The 15,435-nt window shown below is 38.8% G+C and overlaps 1 protein-coding gene across 2 annotated transcripts in view; it reads left to right on the top strand.

Annotated features, from left to right (window-relative positions):
* The first annotated feature begins 8,209 nt into the window (after positions 1–8,209).
* The window catches only part of LOC136828860 (tudor domain-containing protein 1-like), a 57,396-nt gene continuing 50,170 nt past the window's right edge, over positions 8,210–15,435 (top strand). For both annotated transcript variants that reach the window (XM_067087137.1, XM_067087136.1), the window contains exons 1-2: positions 8,210–8,310; positions 11,817–11,944. In XM_067087137.1, the coding sequence (XP_066943238.1) occupies positions 11,837–11,944 (108 nt within the window). In that variant the 5' untranslated portion in view covers positions 8,210–8,310; positions 11,817–11,836. The remainder of the gene's footprint in view (positions 8,311–11,816; positions 11,945–15,435) is intronic.

Here is a 15,435-nt window from a genome sequence, read left to right as displayed (position 1 = left end):
ATATTCTAAAAAGGTCTCCACTAGCACCGAGTAGAGGGAATTATACAAAATTAGACCCATGTATAATTATTATACTTAAAATTCTGTTAGTTTTCATCGAATAACAGTAATGAAAGTGAACATCTGTACCCTGGACTTTTTTTTTTTTTTTTTGCTTTCCGATGTTACCTAATCGGTTGCAGCAGCGGTATCTCATTGCTTTTTAATCTAGGACATTCAAATGGCCTTATTTTTTACATTTTCATTAATCCTTGCAAGGAATCTTCTTTTACGGACGCTCTACGAGCAATGTGGAATACAGCTGTGTTTACCATCCTCTATTTCCTGATAGATTTCCTCTGATATCCTTACTGAAGATTTAACATCACCTTCAGATCAACTCGTAGGCCTAAGTTGTACTGTTTTCTCGGATAATTTCTTATCTCTTGTGCCAATCATCTTTGTTTTATACGTGCTACATAATAATCAGTTTAAACATATAGGTTGGTACTGCCTACAATGTCTCTTACGTAGCCTCTCCTAAGCAATATTAAAGGCTGAGTCCCTCCTTCCTTTTATTTTCCATCTGTTTCCTTTAGTCTCTTGTCGGCTGTTCAGCTTATTTAACTTTAACCTGCTCCAGTGATCACTTCTCAATCTCATAAAAAAAAAAAAATCCTTCAAACCGGCCCCAAGAAAGTAAAAAAAATTATTCAGTTTAATATCATTATTTTTATAATGATGTTTTAATAATATCAATACAATTGTTTCATCCCTCCCTTCTCAATCGGGGACTCACTGTCATTTCCGACTTACCATTGTTTCATTGTAGATGACTGATCCCTGTTTCGTGGCTTTCCTTGTTCTCCCTTAGACCAATTTTTGAGGGTTTCTTTTCTATTTTCTCTTTTCTTCTTATTGTTTTAGAATTATGATCTATACTTTACTGCCTGATTATCGATTTTCATAATCCTGTGACTGTTATAATGTGAGGTTTTCCTTTGTGCTTTTGTTTACTACATCTGAATATATTCAGATGCCTTGGTTCCGTCCTAAGAACTAGACATAATGAATTCTAGGATGTTGTGAGCAAGCAATGAACTCAGTCAAATAATGCCTTTTCACTTTTCTGCAGCAAGCTAGTTGGCAAGAATAATTTCCAGTGCCTGTTATATTCTAGGACATGTTATTGATGGCTGACGCCACCTCGCTTGAACACACGCAGTCTTTGAGGTCTGTTCAACTGAACCACATTTTGTGCCTATACAAACCCAGAATATTCTACCTTTCTTCTAGATTTTGCATTTACGACCTTTAAAGACACCTTCTTCACAGACAAAATTCTTCACGCCATGATGCAAAGCTGTACACTCAGAAACTGCAGCTTGGTACAACATTACTCTTCAGAACATTTTCACTATCCAGCAGTTACTGTGCAGATTTACTTTTTCGTTAGCATAACTTTCCCGTAAAACGTCTTTTTCATTAGCTATGCCACTTTTCAGAACTTCTCTTCCATCAGCATACGTTGCTCTTTAGAACCTCTTTTTCGTTAGCATACACTACTCCCTAGAACTTTTTCATTAGCTATGCCACTTTTCAGAACTTCTTTTCCATCAGCATGCACTACTCTCTAGAACTTCTTTTGTGTTAGCATACACTACTCTCCGTAGCGTTGTCTTTCAATACCGTTAGCTACATTACTCATTTTATTTTTTTCACTATTGAACGTCACATTGTAATTAATATAGCTGCTTCTGAACTAATGTTTTCGTCTCCTGTTTGTTTTGACCAGCCATGGATTAGACCTACCTCCAGCACCTAATCTGTTGGATATTTTCTCTTGGTCTTTGTTAACACAGTAATTCAAAACCAAATTCTAAGCAGTTTCTTCCCTAAGTATTATTGAATTTCTTTTAAATTAAACATTACCAACTTTTAATAATTTTTTAGAAGACACCTCTCGAAAAAATCTCTTCTCTCTACTCTTGTCACAGTCTCTGTGATGAAAAACTACCCTTGTCATCGTGTTCAGCCTACGTCTTCGGAGCTATTGCAACAAGGTTAGTGATATATGGGTCTATCTAAAACTGACTTTGGTCTCTCTCTCTCTCTCATATCTACTTATGTTGATTGCTTGTTCCAGTTACTCTTTCCTCTCATTAGTGCGTATCGATTAAAACTGAGATTCTTAGTTATATATCTTATTAATGCCTTAATGCCGACTTTCCCCTTATTCTACCGTCAGCCTCACCTACAAAATCATATAAGTAATGCACTTGTATTATATCATATCTCTCATTACATAAGTATATATGGAGAGAGAGACTATATGTATTACAAGTGCATTAGTTATATGATTTAGTAACATAGGCTGACGGTAGAATAAGGGAAAGTAGGCATTAATAAAATACAACTAAGAACCTCAGTTTTAGTCGATTATATATATATATATATATATGTATATATATATATATATATATATATATATATATATATATATATATATATATATATATATATATTATTTACATTATATATGATTATTATATATATATATATATATATATATATATATATATATATATATATATATATATATATATATATTCATATATTCGTAAGCAAAATACGAATGTATTTTTATATTTACATTGTTGTATTTTTTCTTTTTTCTTTTATTGATTTGAAAACAGTATTACAATAATCCTTACATGTCGATAATATGCACTATTTACAATGTATTTACAAATTCATCTGTAAAGAAGGTGTTCATGTTACAGCATCTTGATAAGACATATTTAGAAAATTTAATTTTACATCTAATAATATTTATTCTACAATTTACATTTAAGTTATTATCTCTTTTACATTTTTGTATAGGCGACTGGGCTTATATGAGAGTAGCACATACACAAAGCGTTCAGTAACGAACATTATTGTATGTAAATGGGGGACGTAAACTTTGTGGTGAGTCAAGCAAAAACGGTGCTGTGGAATCTCCGACAAGTGACAATGTTGTTGGTCATGTCGGCAGAGCGTAATAGTAGTAGTAGTAGTAATAGACGGTATTCATCTTTAGAACGGCTCCAATAACATCCCGTAGTAGTAGTAGTAGTAGTAGTAGTAGTAGTAGTAGTAGTAGCAGACGGTTGTCTTTGAAACGGCTCCAATAAATCCATAGATTTCGTGTTGTGCTGTATCTCAAAGTTACAAAGCCACTCCCCACGGAATTAGTCTGGGCTAAACAGTGTAACGCTCTCTCTCTCTCTCTCTCTCTCTCTCTCTCTCTCTCTCTCTCTCTCTCTCTCTCTCTCTCTCTCTCTCTCTCTCTCTCTCAGACGTCTTCCCTCCAGTGGCCTCTTTTGGCGAATCTGGATCTTCTTTCTAAAGGTCGCTCTCAAATAATCATCGAGAGTTTTTTTTTATTCAGGCATGTTTATAACGGTAGATGTCCACCTCCACAACCACAAGGTGCGCGAGCAGACCCGGTCTCTCGACTTCGCATGAGTAAGAGAAGTGTGTGTGTGTGTGTGTGTGTGTGTGGGTGTATTTGCGTGAATGGGTGAGCGGCTCTGTATTGATTTACGATGCTGAATTCTTTTTCACTCTGTTCGCTTCACTCTTTGTTGCTGTTACTAGAATAATTGATAGGAGGGATAACATTACGTATGGCAAGCACAAAAATTCTCTATGTTTACTGCAAGGGAGGTCATTTGAATTTCTTTTGTACATTTCAGTTTTAAATGTAAATCCTTTATCGATATGTAATATAATTCTCTCTCTCTCTCTCTCTCTCTCTCTCTCTCTCTCTCTCTCTCTCTCTCTCTCTCTCATGATTAGCACATGAACACTTGCGTAAACAGTCTTATATAAGTGTTATGTAAATACATCCATTTGCTCACACATGCAATCATAATACTTCTAACATAATTATATGCACATAAATGTTATGTATGAGCGCGTTCGTCTATGATTATATTGTGAGAAACATTTTTACTAAATATTCTTCCAGTACATACCACCACAAACCTGACAATTCTTGCCTTCACACACACACACACACAAACACACACACAAACACACACACACATACACTGGACCTTTCACGAAAGAAAACGGTCACGGCTTTGCATTTCTGCTAAAAATCTTTGACAAATAAATAACAACATTTCTTATCAAGAATATTAGGAAAATTTAACAAATGTAAACATACAAAATGTTATTTTGTACTGTATTTTTAAATACCTTCACCATAATTGTCTACGAGGCACTCTTGTTTATATTTCTCGTCTAAAATGCCTTGTATTTTTCTCTATGCTAATGAAGTTCAGGCATTAAAGCGAAAGGTACGAAGCTGGATTATTCATATAAGGTACTATGAATTATGAAGTTTAAAATTTTAAGTATGGGCAGAACGCCAGGTAAACAAAGAAAAACACAAAACTAAATTGACCCACAGCAAATATCTTGCAAATATCGGAGAGACTTTTCTCTTTGTTCTTGATTATTCCTCCGTATACTTGTGAAATTTCAAATAGACATTACCAATAACTATTCCATATTGATTAGAGGACAGAGATAAAAAAAAACATCCAAAGCGGAATCGAAAGGATATTGAAATGATAAAAGTCATTGTTCATCGATCCACTGAAATTACAAGGACGCGCTATAAGACTATACACGACTTCCTTTGATGAATGTCTCTAAAAATACCTCGGTAATTGCTCTTCTAATTGAAGTAGCGGGTCTGGCATTCCTTTTCCCTTTATATAATTGTTCGGGGCAAATACGGAAAATACCATGAGCGCTAATCTATACACGCACAGACAAGGTTTGTGGAATGTATGCTAGTGGGCGTTTGTGTACTGCATGTTATTAAGTTTCGATACAGGCCAGTCGGCATTGGGGAATGTTATCTATCTATCTATCTATCTATCTATACACACACACACACACACACACACACACACACACATATATATATATATATATATATATATATATATATATATATATATATATGTGTGTGTGTGTTACAGTCAACATGAATAATCAGTCATTACGCGTAATGACTGAAATTTCAGTCATCACGCGTAATGCACTTAGGGGACATTTGATCCCTCCAGGAGCTAGTATCAAACATGGCGAAACAGTGAGTCACCTACACTGTTTCGCCGGGTTTAGTACTAGTCCCTGGGGGGTCAAATGTATTTCGCCGTGTTTAGTACTAGCTCCTGGAGGGATCAAATGTCCCTAAGTGCATTACGCATGATGACTGAAATTTCAGTCATTACGCGTAATGACTGATTACGCGTGTTGACTGTAACATATACATACATACACGTGTATATATATTCATAAAGGCAATGCCCCTTCGTGGCATTATCTTTATTTATATATTCCTGTAACCAATAATTCTTGTTAGATAGAAACCAGTTACAGATCTCTACTGACTGATTGAAATTGGGATATACATTACATCCCAGTTTCAGTAGTTAGAGAATACCTATTGAACAAAACTGAAATTTAGATCATTCACATATTATTATAAGTTTTGATTTTTGCTGGCACTGATGTTTGATAATTATAATAATCCACTCTTAGGGGCGCCATTCATAACTGAAGGGGGACCGCCCCCCTAAATCCGCCACTGTGATTAGGTGAGGTTGGTGTGAGACATGAACACAATAAATGTCTGTTTCCAGATGTAAAGTGACGTCATAATATCACGATAATGATGTCATAAACTTTCATGGCCCAGTCTACTACACGCATCAAGCTGTTATCTTTCCGAAAAGGTGTCATTTAACCTTCTAAAGGTTAGTTTTCTCACATAAAGGTTACTAAGCTTATTAAGCTTGGCTTTTATTCTATAACCTTACTTCGTGACATCATCATAATTATATGATAATGAGGTGAGAAAATGTAAAAATGTTGACTGATTATGGCAATGAAGAGGATTGTACATGTTTGAAACATTAATTTTTTTGCTAGCTTTTGGAATTCACTCGATGCGAACTTAGAACTGTACTGTTAACCACAATAAAATTTGCGACCCGTACTCCCAAAGAAGTTAACATACATTACGAAGAATAGTAACCCACTTAAATCAAATAACTACATATATACTAATTTTTTTTTTACCATGGTTGTGGTAAAACGCAGCCTGTGATTACTTTTCCGTTGCTTGTTATAAACTTTGCAAGAAGCGGCATAGTTCTTTGTGCAAAGCTAGGCTCACGAGCGAGGACAGCAGTCAGTATGGAAAATGACCCTCCTATACAGATAAGAAGCCCGAAACAGATAAAGAGAAGGCATAAAAAAAGATTATCTAAGAAGTCTAGTCCTAAGCCATAAAGAACCCTAGCACACCTACATGTCTTAATAACCTTATGTTATAAACTGGAGAGCCAACTAGGTAGACCATATAGGAATCGTTGTATTATTTAACTAGAACTAAAATTAAAATTTGTGATTTAATTCAATAGGAGGGAGACATAACATTACAGAATATTGTTTAGGGCTAAATCATTTGTCAGATGTCCGATGTTTTGCAAATGATGATTAATTGTTTTGTAAATACGAATATTTTTCATGTTATCTGTGAACGAAATATAAGGTTATTGTGTAAAGGGGATCTGGATTTAGTACAGCAACCTCACACTGTGTAGGCCTCTCTTAGAATTGTGATCCAATCCTGCTCAAATGAGACTCGGTGTCTTGTTCCTGGTCACCTTTCCAACTACTGACCGCTCCCTGTGCTGCTTATGTCAATGATCTGGAGAACAACGATATTGCTAAATTAGTGTGAAAGAAAGGTTACCAAATAAAGATGTTCATGTGCCATGGATTGGGGAAATCTCCCGATAAAGGATGAAGCTTTAAAATGCAATGGAAAATTTTCCCAAACGCCGTATATAAAATTATTAGTCTTTCTTAAAGAAGATTTTCATTTTCTATAAGCGATAGCACTAGGAGTAATAGAAAATGGTAATATAATGGGTAACTTAGGTAATAACCAAATCTCTCTCTCTCTCTCTCTCTCTCTCTCTCTCTCTCTCTCTCTCTCTCTCTCTCTCTCTCTCTCTCTCTCTCTCTCTCTCTCTCTCTCTCTCTCTCTCTCAATATCTTTTTCGCTATCTATTGATGACAGATATATTCCTATCGAGATTTTTGGGGCTCTCCAGAATCAAGGACATTTAGAAAGGAAATATTTTAAAAGAGGTTTAGTGTTTATATGCGAAAATTATAGTGTGAAAATGAACGCTATATAAGGGTCACTGATTCAGTTTAACTTTTCATAATGAAAAAACCATATTTATAAATATTCTTAATTATTCAACTCAAGTTTACTCCATTTTCCAATTTGAAGATTTGAGTCGATTACATGTTAGTGTGCTATTTTAGCTTCAGTTTCCATTTATCTATTCGTTTCGTTATCGTAAGAACGAGCTGGTATAAGCCCAGCGTATTTTAAAATGAGCGAACGTTATAACAAGCTAACCAAAATCCTTAAAAGTTGTCTCTGTTTTCAGCAAAATCTTTCATTATTACAAATGAACATTAGAAATTACAAAACTCTATGCTAATAATTATTTTAATGCACAAGCTTATGTCCTTATCCATCGTCTTTTTAAAATTTAGGCAATGAGTTTTTACACGTTGATGTTTATTGCTAATGCATTCCATCATTACGGGTAGCCTACATAAAAAAATCAACGTTAGAAGAAAGCAGTTGCATAGGAATCTTACTCGCCCAAAAATTTTTGTTTTGTTTTGCTTGCTTGGAAATATCTTTAAAATTATATAGTGAGTTTTGTGAATTTATAAGATTTAGTAAATTACTTTGGCTTCTGTCGCATTTTTTTTTTTTTTTTTTTAGAAAACGGATTGTGAACGAAACTATTGAATCCTCTCGTAGCAACAGCTAAAAAGTAAATAATGTCCATTTGAATGTTCTAATTCGTACATATCTACTGCACGTTGCTGGATACATCTATTTATTGGGGCGGACAGTAAAATCATTATCAATTCACTACATAAAAAATACAGAACTAAATACATTTAGCCTTGTGGGTGGGTCGAAAATGCAATGAAAAAAATAATTCGGTTGAATTGGAAAATATGTAATTGATCTTTCTCGTCGATATGAAGAATATTATTAGTTAGTTCCTAAAATTGCAATCTGATTTCTTTTTTTAAATGAAGAAGAATGATTAATTCTTAATAATAAAATGATGAATGAAACGCAACCAAAGCATTTTGCTTTATTGAACGGTCCCATAGAAACACTATGCAACGGACGCCGACTGGAACAACCCTTGAGAGGTAATAGAATCTGCATATATATATTTTATATTTTATACTTTAACACTAGTTCAGTATATTGGAGTTTTATATTTTGCTCCGTCATTCAGTCTCCTTTATATGGTTAATGTGAATTGAGTACTAAGATCTGTTTCAAGTTAATTGGTACCGAAATAATTCCAGCCTTTGTTCGTGTTCCAAGACCATACTGTTACTTTAAGAGGCCTATCATTATACGGTATCGGACTTTATATTTTTGCTTTGTTCAAGTCTACCTGATGTGATTAATGTTGAAAGCATACTAAGGTCTGTCTCAAACTAATTGGTACCGAAATAGGCCTACTTATTGCATTCGTGTTCCTACCTTCATGCCTGTGATGCTCGTAGGCCTATAGGTTAAATCACATGACCATCATGTAGCCTACTAATGGAGTAAAAATACAGACAAAAGATGGAGAATTTATCATTATCCCGGGAAATTTCTTACATTATCTCATCGGTAATTTTTCGGAAGAAATACCGGTAATTCTAAGTATTAGCTCCGCGCCTGTTTTTACCTTGGAAACTGGTTTTTTCGACACTTTTAGGGCTTCTGACACTGGCGGTGCATTTGTTTGTTGTCGGCCAAAAGGAATGTCCCTTCGCCGTGTTTAGTACTGGCCCCGGGGTGGGCGGTACCCATACGTTAACAAGTTATTGCACTTGCTGGACGGGATATGAACCGTTCGAAACAGACGTAGTCTACCCGCGCTCTGTCTCGTGGAGATCACATATGGAAACCCCTTGCTGGATGGACTTCAGGGGTTAATTACAAGTTAATTACATTCGTGTGATAAAAATTGAAGGTAAATCCACAATTAGCAACCAAAAACCTGTAGAAAAAGTCAAGTTGGAAGGAAATCGCCACCGCTGAGCTACTACTTAGATCTACCAAAATACCAACCTATCATAACGTAGGAGTGTGTACCGGTTACATTTTTGCCGTATTATCTATGGAGGGGGTGGTGGGCAGGTATTGTCATATCTTATAAGTCTGGAGGGGGTGGTGGGCAGGTATTGTCATACCTTATAAGTCGTAATTTGATTAATTATTTTTCTCTGTTATTAAGCATTTGCGAAGGTTATGTATTGAGAAGAATTTTTTGTTTTGATGTGTTTTACCCGAGAAAAATATAAATTATAAAGCGGGAGGTGCCTGGAGTCTTCTGAAAAATAACCATCTCATCTGTGCTGCATTTACTTAAATACTGTAGCCCAGGTTACACCCTCTTCCATATTGTTTAGCCAAAATAATTAAATAGCCTAAATAGGCCTAGGCTAAAGGATATCTTCATGCGGTCTTCTCCTTTACATTTACCATAGGCAGGAATAGAAATACCGACTGCTGCTACGCCCATCTAGTTTTGATAAGAAACAATATACGTGTAAGATGAACGTACAAACATAAACAATGGATGGTGAATATCGTAAACACAAACAAAAGACATCAACATAAACAAAATGCGGCAAATATTCTGGTCTGCAACTGTTGGGAAATAGGCTACGGTAGCCTAGTAGTCTTCAGTTTTACCAAAACTAATTTAGTTGCAGCACAGAAAGGTCAAGCTGATGGATAAATCACAGTATCCTACCAGAAGGCCAAATAGCCTTCAAATAAGTGGGCATTATTTGTCTGTAATACCATAGGCCAACTCGACATGGTAACATTACACTTGAAGCCAGTAGGCCTATTACATTTCAGACTTGAAAGTGTAATTTTCGTAAGTTTTGATGTGCACATTGAATGTTTCTGAGTGTTGTTTCATAAGCAAATTAACAGTTATGGAGGCAGTGGACCTCATCCCAATACCCTGCAATTTGGGGACAACAGTGGAAAAGGGGTTTTTTTGAGTAGGGGAAATGCACAAAATGAGTAAAAATATAATGATTGATTTAGGCTAACCCTGCTTAACTGAGCTAGAGGATTTTGTCCCCTGGACCTCCCCGGCCCACATAACCAAACCTAGGATGACCCGTATTTGCCTAGACCTAGACCCCCTGCTTAATCAGACCTAGGAGGCTACATCATTCCCTTTCTATGGGGAACCCCCACCTAACCTACTTAGGATGCAGGGTCCTCAAATAGCCCTAGACTCCCACCTAACTTAACCTAAGGTACTGCAGTTGGATAATAAAGGTTGCAGCCTAATCAACCACACTTGGCCTAACCTATCTTATTGGTGTAAATTACACAGGCTACAGTTTGGAATAATCTGTAGTAGAGGAGTGCCAGTTACAGGCTCCTGGGCCTTTGGCTTTGGGTCATCAGCATCAATCTCAGACTCAAGATAATCCAGCACTAGCAGTTGAGACCCGCATCTTCTACAAGGCTGTATGATCTGTTTTACAAAGTTGTAAGTGTTATTTTGGGCTATAGGGAGAATGTGATTAGTGGAGAGGCAGAGGCTATTGCAGCAGGTTTTGTAAGGAGACCATAAATGGTGACTTATGACGCACTTTCTGCCTGGAAGGCCCCATACAGGTACTGCATGGTCTCTAAGTTGTTGAAATGAGAACATCTCTTGACAAACTTAAGTACAGGGTCAAGTGCCTCTAGTGCAGTCAAACATGTCTCTTCTAGTAGTTCTTTATCTTCATATTTGTCATTGTCCTCCTGTGTGTTTAGTGCCACAAGGTAAGTCACACTCAAGATTATTAGGTCCTCTGTCATCTCTGAGACCACTGGTATTCATGACCATCTTGTTGCACACAGTCCACAAAATCCTGCTCTGTCAGGTTGCACAGGCCATGACTGGGGCCACCTTTAACAATATGCAAGGATATTTTTTCATTCATTTGCCAAAGTTGATATCTTGGCCCCATTCCAAATTGTCTTTGATTTCAAAATTTGCTAGTAGTCTGATACAGAGAGGAGTCTGTGCTTAGTAACAGTACTCTCAGATCTAGATATACCATCTAGATTCATTACTGCCATTGGTTTGAATGTTCCTCAGCCCCCATCCAGAAAGGCACTGTTCTATAACTTTCGTGTCTTGATAAAATATCTTGACTTTCTCCTCTATGGTGAGTGGGCCTGAGAAAGGCTAGCTTTTAGCCCTTAAAGCAGTAACCACTTCTGTAGCACTTGGGTCCAGAATATCTGATGAGTTTCTTCATGGCTTTCTGCTGAGTCAGCAAAATTCTATCAACCATGAAAACAGTTTTTATTTTTTATTAAAAGTAGGATATAGTCATAGGAATGCAATTTGTAAAGGGTATGAATCATGTTTTAATTGTTTCCTTTGTAAAGCTGACTACTACTTGTAAGAAATGTTGCATCTCTGTTTTGAAAAGTCAAATAAGAATCAGGATCTACTAAAATATTCAGTTTAACAGTATATTATTTTGTAGCCTTTAACAATTTTCATACAATTTTAGTGCAATGTAGTCTTGTCTTATGAATTGCTGTGATTGCATGGATATTCCTGTGTTATGAAAATAGAGATTGCCAAACAGGAACATTGTTCTAAGATTGTTTTCCTCCTTAGTTTCATGAGGTATACCTGACATGGCTTCCAGCAACGAAAAGAAGCGTTGTGTCCTTGAACATTACTTTCGTGTCGTGAAACTTAATGTTGATAAGGCCAAGATTCAGCTTGATCAACTCATGGAAACAGTAAGTACTGCTAGTGTATAGCTTATTACAATTAATCTTTATTGACCTTACCTAACCAATATCCAGCTTCAGGTAGCAGTTAAAAGTGACACCTATGTAAATAAACTTGTGTTCCTATAGCCAAATCATTGGCTTTCTTACCCTCAAGATTCAATTTAAGGTGGGTGATCTGATGCCTGTTAATTTGAAAAATAATGATTCTGCCACACTTGGATGTAAGATATAACCCTTAGTAGAATCAAATCCAAGAATTTCTGTCTCCCATTTTCATCATAAAGTCCTATGGTATATTATCATTTGGTTTACTACTCTGTATCTGTTTTTACTGAAGTGTTCATACTCATCCTCTTTTCTGTCTCTTACTTCACACTGTGGTTTTATACATGAACTTACCTGTTGTTTACATATAGCTGTAATTCTCGATCTCGACAGAAAATTCAAAACTGGCGGTCCCGCTAATATATGGTCAGGTGATACGACTACCCCGCCCTCTACCGGGGTACCTGGATCCATTTCCATCAACAACTAATCATATTTTCTCTGTCGGGGCCGGCGACTAGTCGTCTGCTCCTCTTCAGGAAATTCATCGGTGCTTTTTCGTTTCTTCTTTGGTGAAGTACCCACTTTTGTTGACAGTTCTGGCTTGTTTTTGGCTTTGTTGAGATTTTTCTAGTTATGTCTGATTCAGGATCTCAAATTAGATATTGCGGGGGTTGTAAAACTCGAATGTCTCGGTCTAACATAGACCCTCACTCTTCTTGCTCTAACTGTAGAGGGAAATTGTGCATGAATCTGGATAGATGTGATGAATGTTCGTCTTTGTCTGTGCTTGATTGGCAAAAGTTGGCTAAATATCAGGCAAAATTAAGTAAAGATAGGGCACGTAAGGCTTCGGCCAGAAGTTCCTCCCAGAGTAGGAGTAGTATTGCCTCTTGTTCTGTTCCTGTTACCCCCTCCTGTTCCTATTCCTGCCCGGAACCTGTTGTTTCCAGAACCCACTACCGTGTCAGACCTTCGGGCAGAATTTGATGGTAAAATTTCAGCTCTTTTCTCTGCGATAGAGAAGATTGGCCAGGATGTGAGTGCGATGTCTAGACATCGAAGTGTTTGCAGTGATAGTGTTGTGGAGGAGGTGACTGTTCGTCCCCCTCGTTCTCCTAGGTCGAGGCCTCTGTCCGGCTCCCAGGGCTCAGGGAGAAGACATGCCGAAAGCCGAAGGGAGGCGAGTGGGGTCTGCTCACGAGCAGTTGCTCCCTCTAACAGTCCTGTTGCGTCCCAGGCTGTTGCAGCTCGCTATAGTAAAAGCGATGCGGAAGTGTCTTCTTGTGCTTCTGTTTCGTCGAGGAGGAGTTGGAAGCAGTCAGAGTCTAGTAGGCCGCTGAAGAGACACAGAGCTTCCTCTCCAAGTCAAGTTCCTATCAAGAAACCTTTGGCACGTTCTCCTCTTCCGTCTTGTAGCTTTTGGGATAGCCCAGAGATCTCTTCTTCTTCAGGCAGTCCGGATGTACGTTCTACGGATCGTAAGCGAGCGCCGGATCCTCCTGTTAGCATGCAAGTAGCGGCTTCCTTCCCGTTGGATCCCAAGTCGGCTTTTATGCCTCCGGTTCCTGGCCCCCTTTCGCAAGAGGACAAATTGGACAAGATTTTGAGACTTTTCGAAGGTTTTAAAGCTCCAGCTCTTCAGGTTCCTTCTGCAACTGAGGCTCCGGTCTCTGCTCCCGCTCACGCACCTGGCGCCGCTTCCGCTCGCACGCCTGACTCCGCTTCCGCTCGCGCGCCTGGCTCCGCTTCCGATCGCGCTCCTGGCGCCACTTCCGCCCGCACCGGCCGAACTCACGACGCTACTTTGGCGCTTGGCGCCTCTCCAAAACACGTTTCCAAGGCGCACAATGTTTGCGCTTCTAGCGCTACCATGGTTTTTGGCGCCTCTTTGGCTCTCGGATCTTCTAAGGCTCCTGACTCCTCTCAAGCTCATGTTTCGGATACGCTTGACGCGGGTCGGGCTCTTGGCGCCTCGGTGACGTTCGGCGATAATCAAGAGGATAACGCAAGTTTGGCTCCCGGAGACGTTTCTATCCGCGGTGCTCCAACTGCTTCAGAGATTCTCTCCCCAGTTTCCGATGTTTCGGAAGTAGATGATGTTCCGTCTGCTCCTACTTCCAACTTTAAGCATCTCTTACAACTTTTTGAAGAACTTTTTCAAGAAGACTTTGCTCCAGCTTCCCCTTCGTCTCCGACTACGCAGTTTGCCAAGGATTTTAAACCTCCTTCCTCTAGATTTCTGAAGCTGGTCCTGTCTGTTTCGGCGAAAAGAGCTCTCCGAAGGCAAGAAGGATGGTTGAGCAAGAAAAGATCTCAGGGTAAAACATCTTTCTGTTTTCCCCCCTCTCAACTGTCTTTTAAGTCTCGTTCGTGGTATGAGACTGGGGAAGTCTTTTCCTTGGGAGACTCTGCCTCCTCTCAAGGGGATTTCTCCAGCCTTGTGGATTCTGCCCGTCGCTCAGCTTTTTCTTCATCCAAAGTCGGCTTCTCGTCTTCGGAAATTGACCATCTGGTGAAGAGTTCCTATAGGATCTTGGAGATCTTTTCTTTTATTGACTGGTCTATAGGAGCCTTGAGCAGGATAGTGAAAGTCTGTGATCTTCCCCCCAAGACTGCTACAGATCTTGATGCTATTTTGGCCTGCCTGGACAAGGCCATCACGGACGGAACGTCAGAAATTGCCTCAGTGACTGCTACCGGCATTTTGAAGAAGAGAGCACATTGGATTTCGTTTGTCGCGAGAGGAGTCTCCAGGAACCAGAAATCTGCTCTTCTTTTGCTCCTTTGCTTAAGGAATCCTTTTTCCCGCCACGTTAGTTAGGGAAATTTCGGAGGCTCTCTCACGGAAGTCTACTCAAGACCTACTGGCTCATTCTTCGAAAAGACCCAGGTTTTCAACTACTCCAGTAGTACCCAAGCCTTCTTTCCCTGTATCCTCTAGGCCTTCTCGGGTACTCCTTCTCGGCCCTTTCCCCGTGCTAGGGAAGAGGAAAATTCTCTTCTCATCCCCAGAAAGCTAGGGGTACCAACCGATGAGTTCAGGGTCCTTCATGCAACGGTCGGAGCCAGACTACAGTCGTTCTGGCAAGTTTGGGAGGCCAAGGGAGCAGAACCTGGGTGATCAACGTTCTGAGAGAAGGCTACACCATTCCCTTCTCAGAGAGTCCTCCTTTAAAGTCTTCGCCAGTAGACTTCAACGTATCATCCAGGGACTCAGAGAAACTTGTGGTGTTGGAGGAGGAAGTTACTTCCCTCCTTCAAAAGGGAGCCATAGAAGCAGTCCTCGAACCTTCATCTCCGGGGTTCTACAACCGTCTGTTTCTGGTTCCAAAATCGTCAGGAGGATGGAGACCAGTCCTCGACGTAAGCGCCCTGAACAAATTTGTGCTTCAAACACCATTCAAGATGGAAACCACACAGTCGGTTATCAATTCCCTGAAGGAAGGAGA

Source organism: Macrobrachium rosenbergii, chromosome 43, assembly GCF_040412425.1.
Source record: "Macrobrachium rosenbergii isolate ZJJX-2024 chromosome 43, ASM4041242v1, whole genome shotgun sequence".
NCBI classification, from domain to species: domain Eukaryota; kingdom Metazoa; phylum Arthropoda; class Malacostraca; order Decapoda; family Palaemonidae; genus Macrobrachium; species Macrobrachium rosenbergii.
This window is presented reverse-complemented; position numbering and strand designations above follow the sequence as displayed.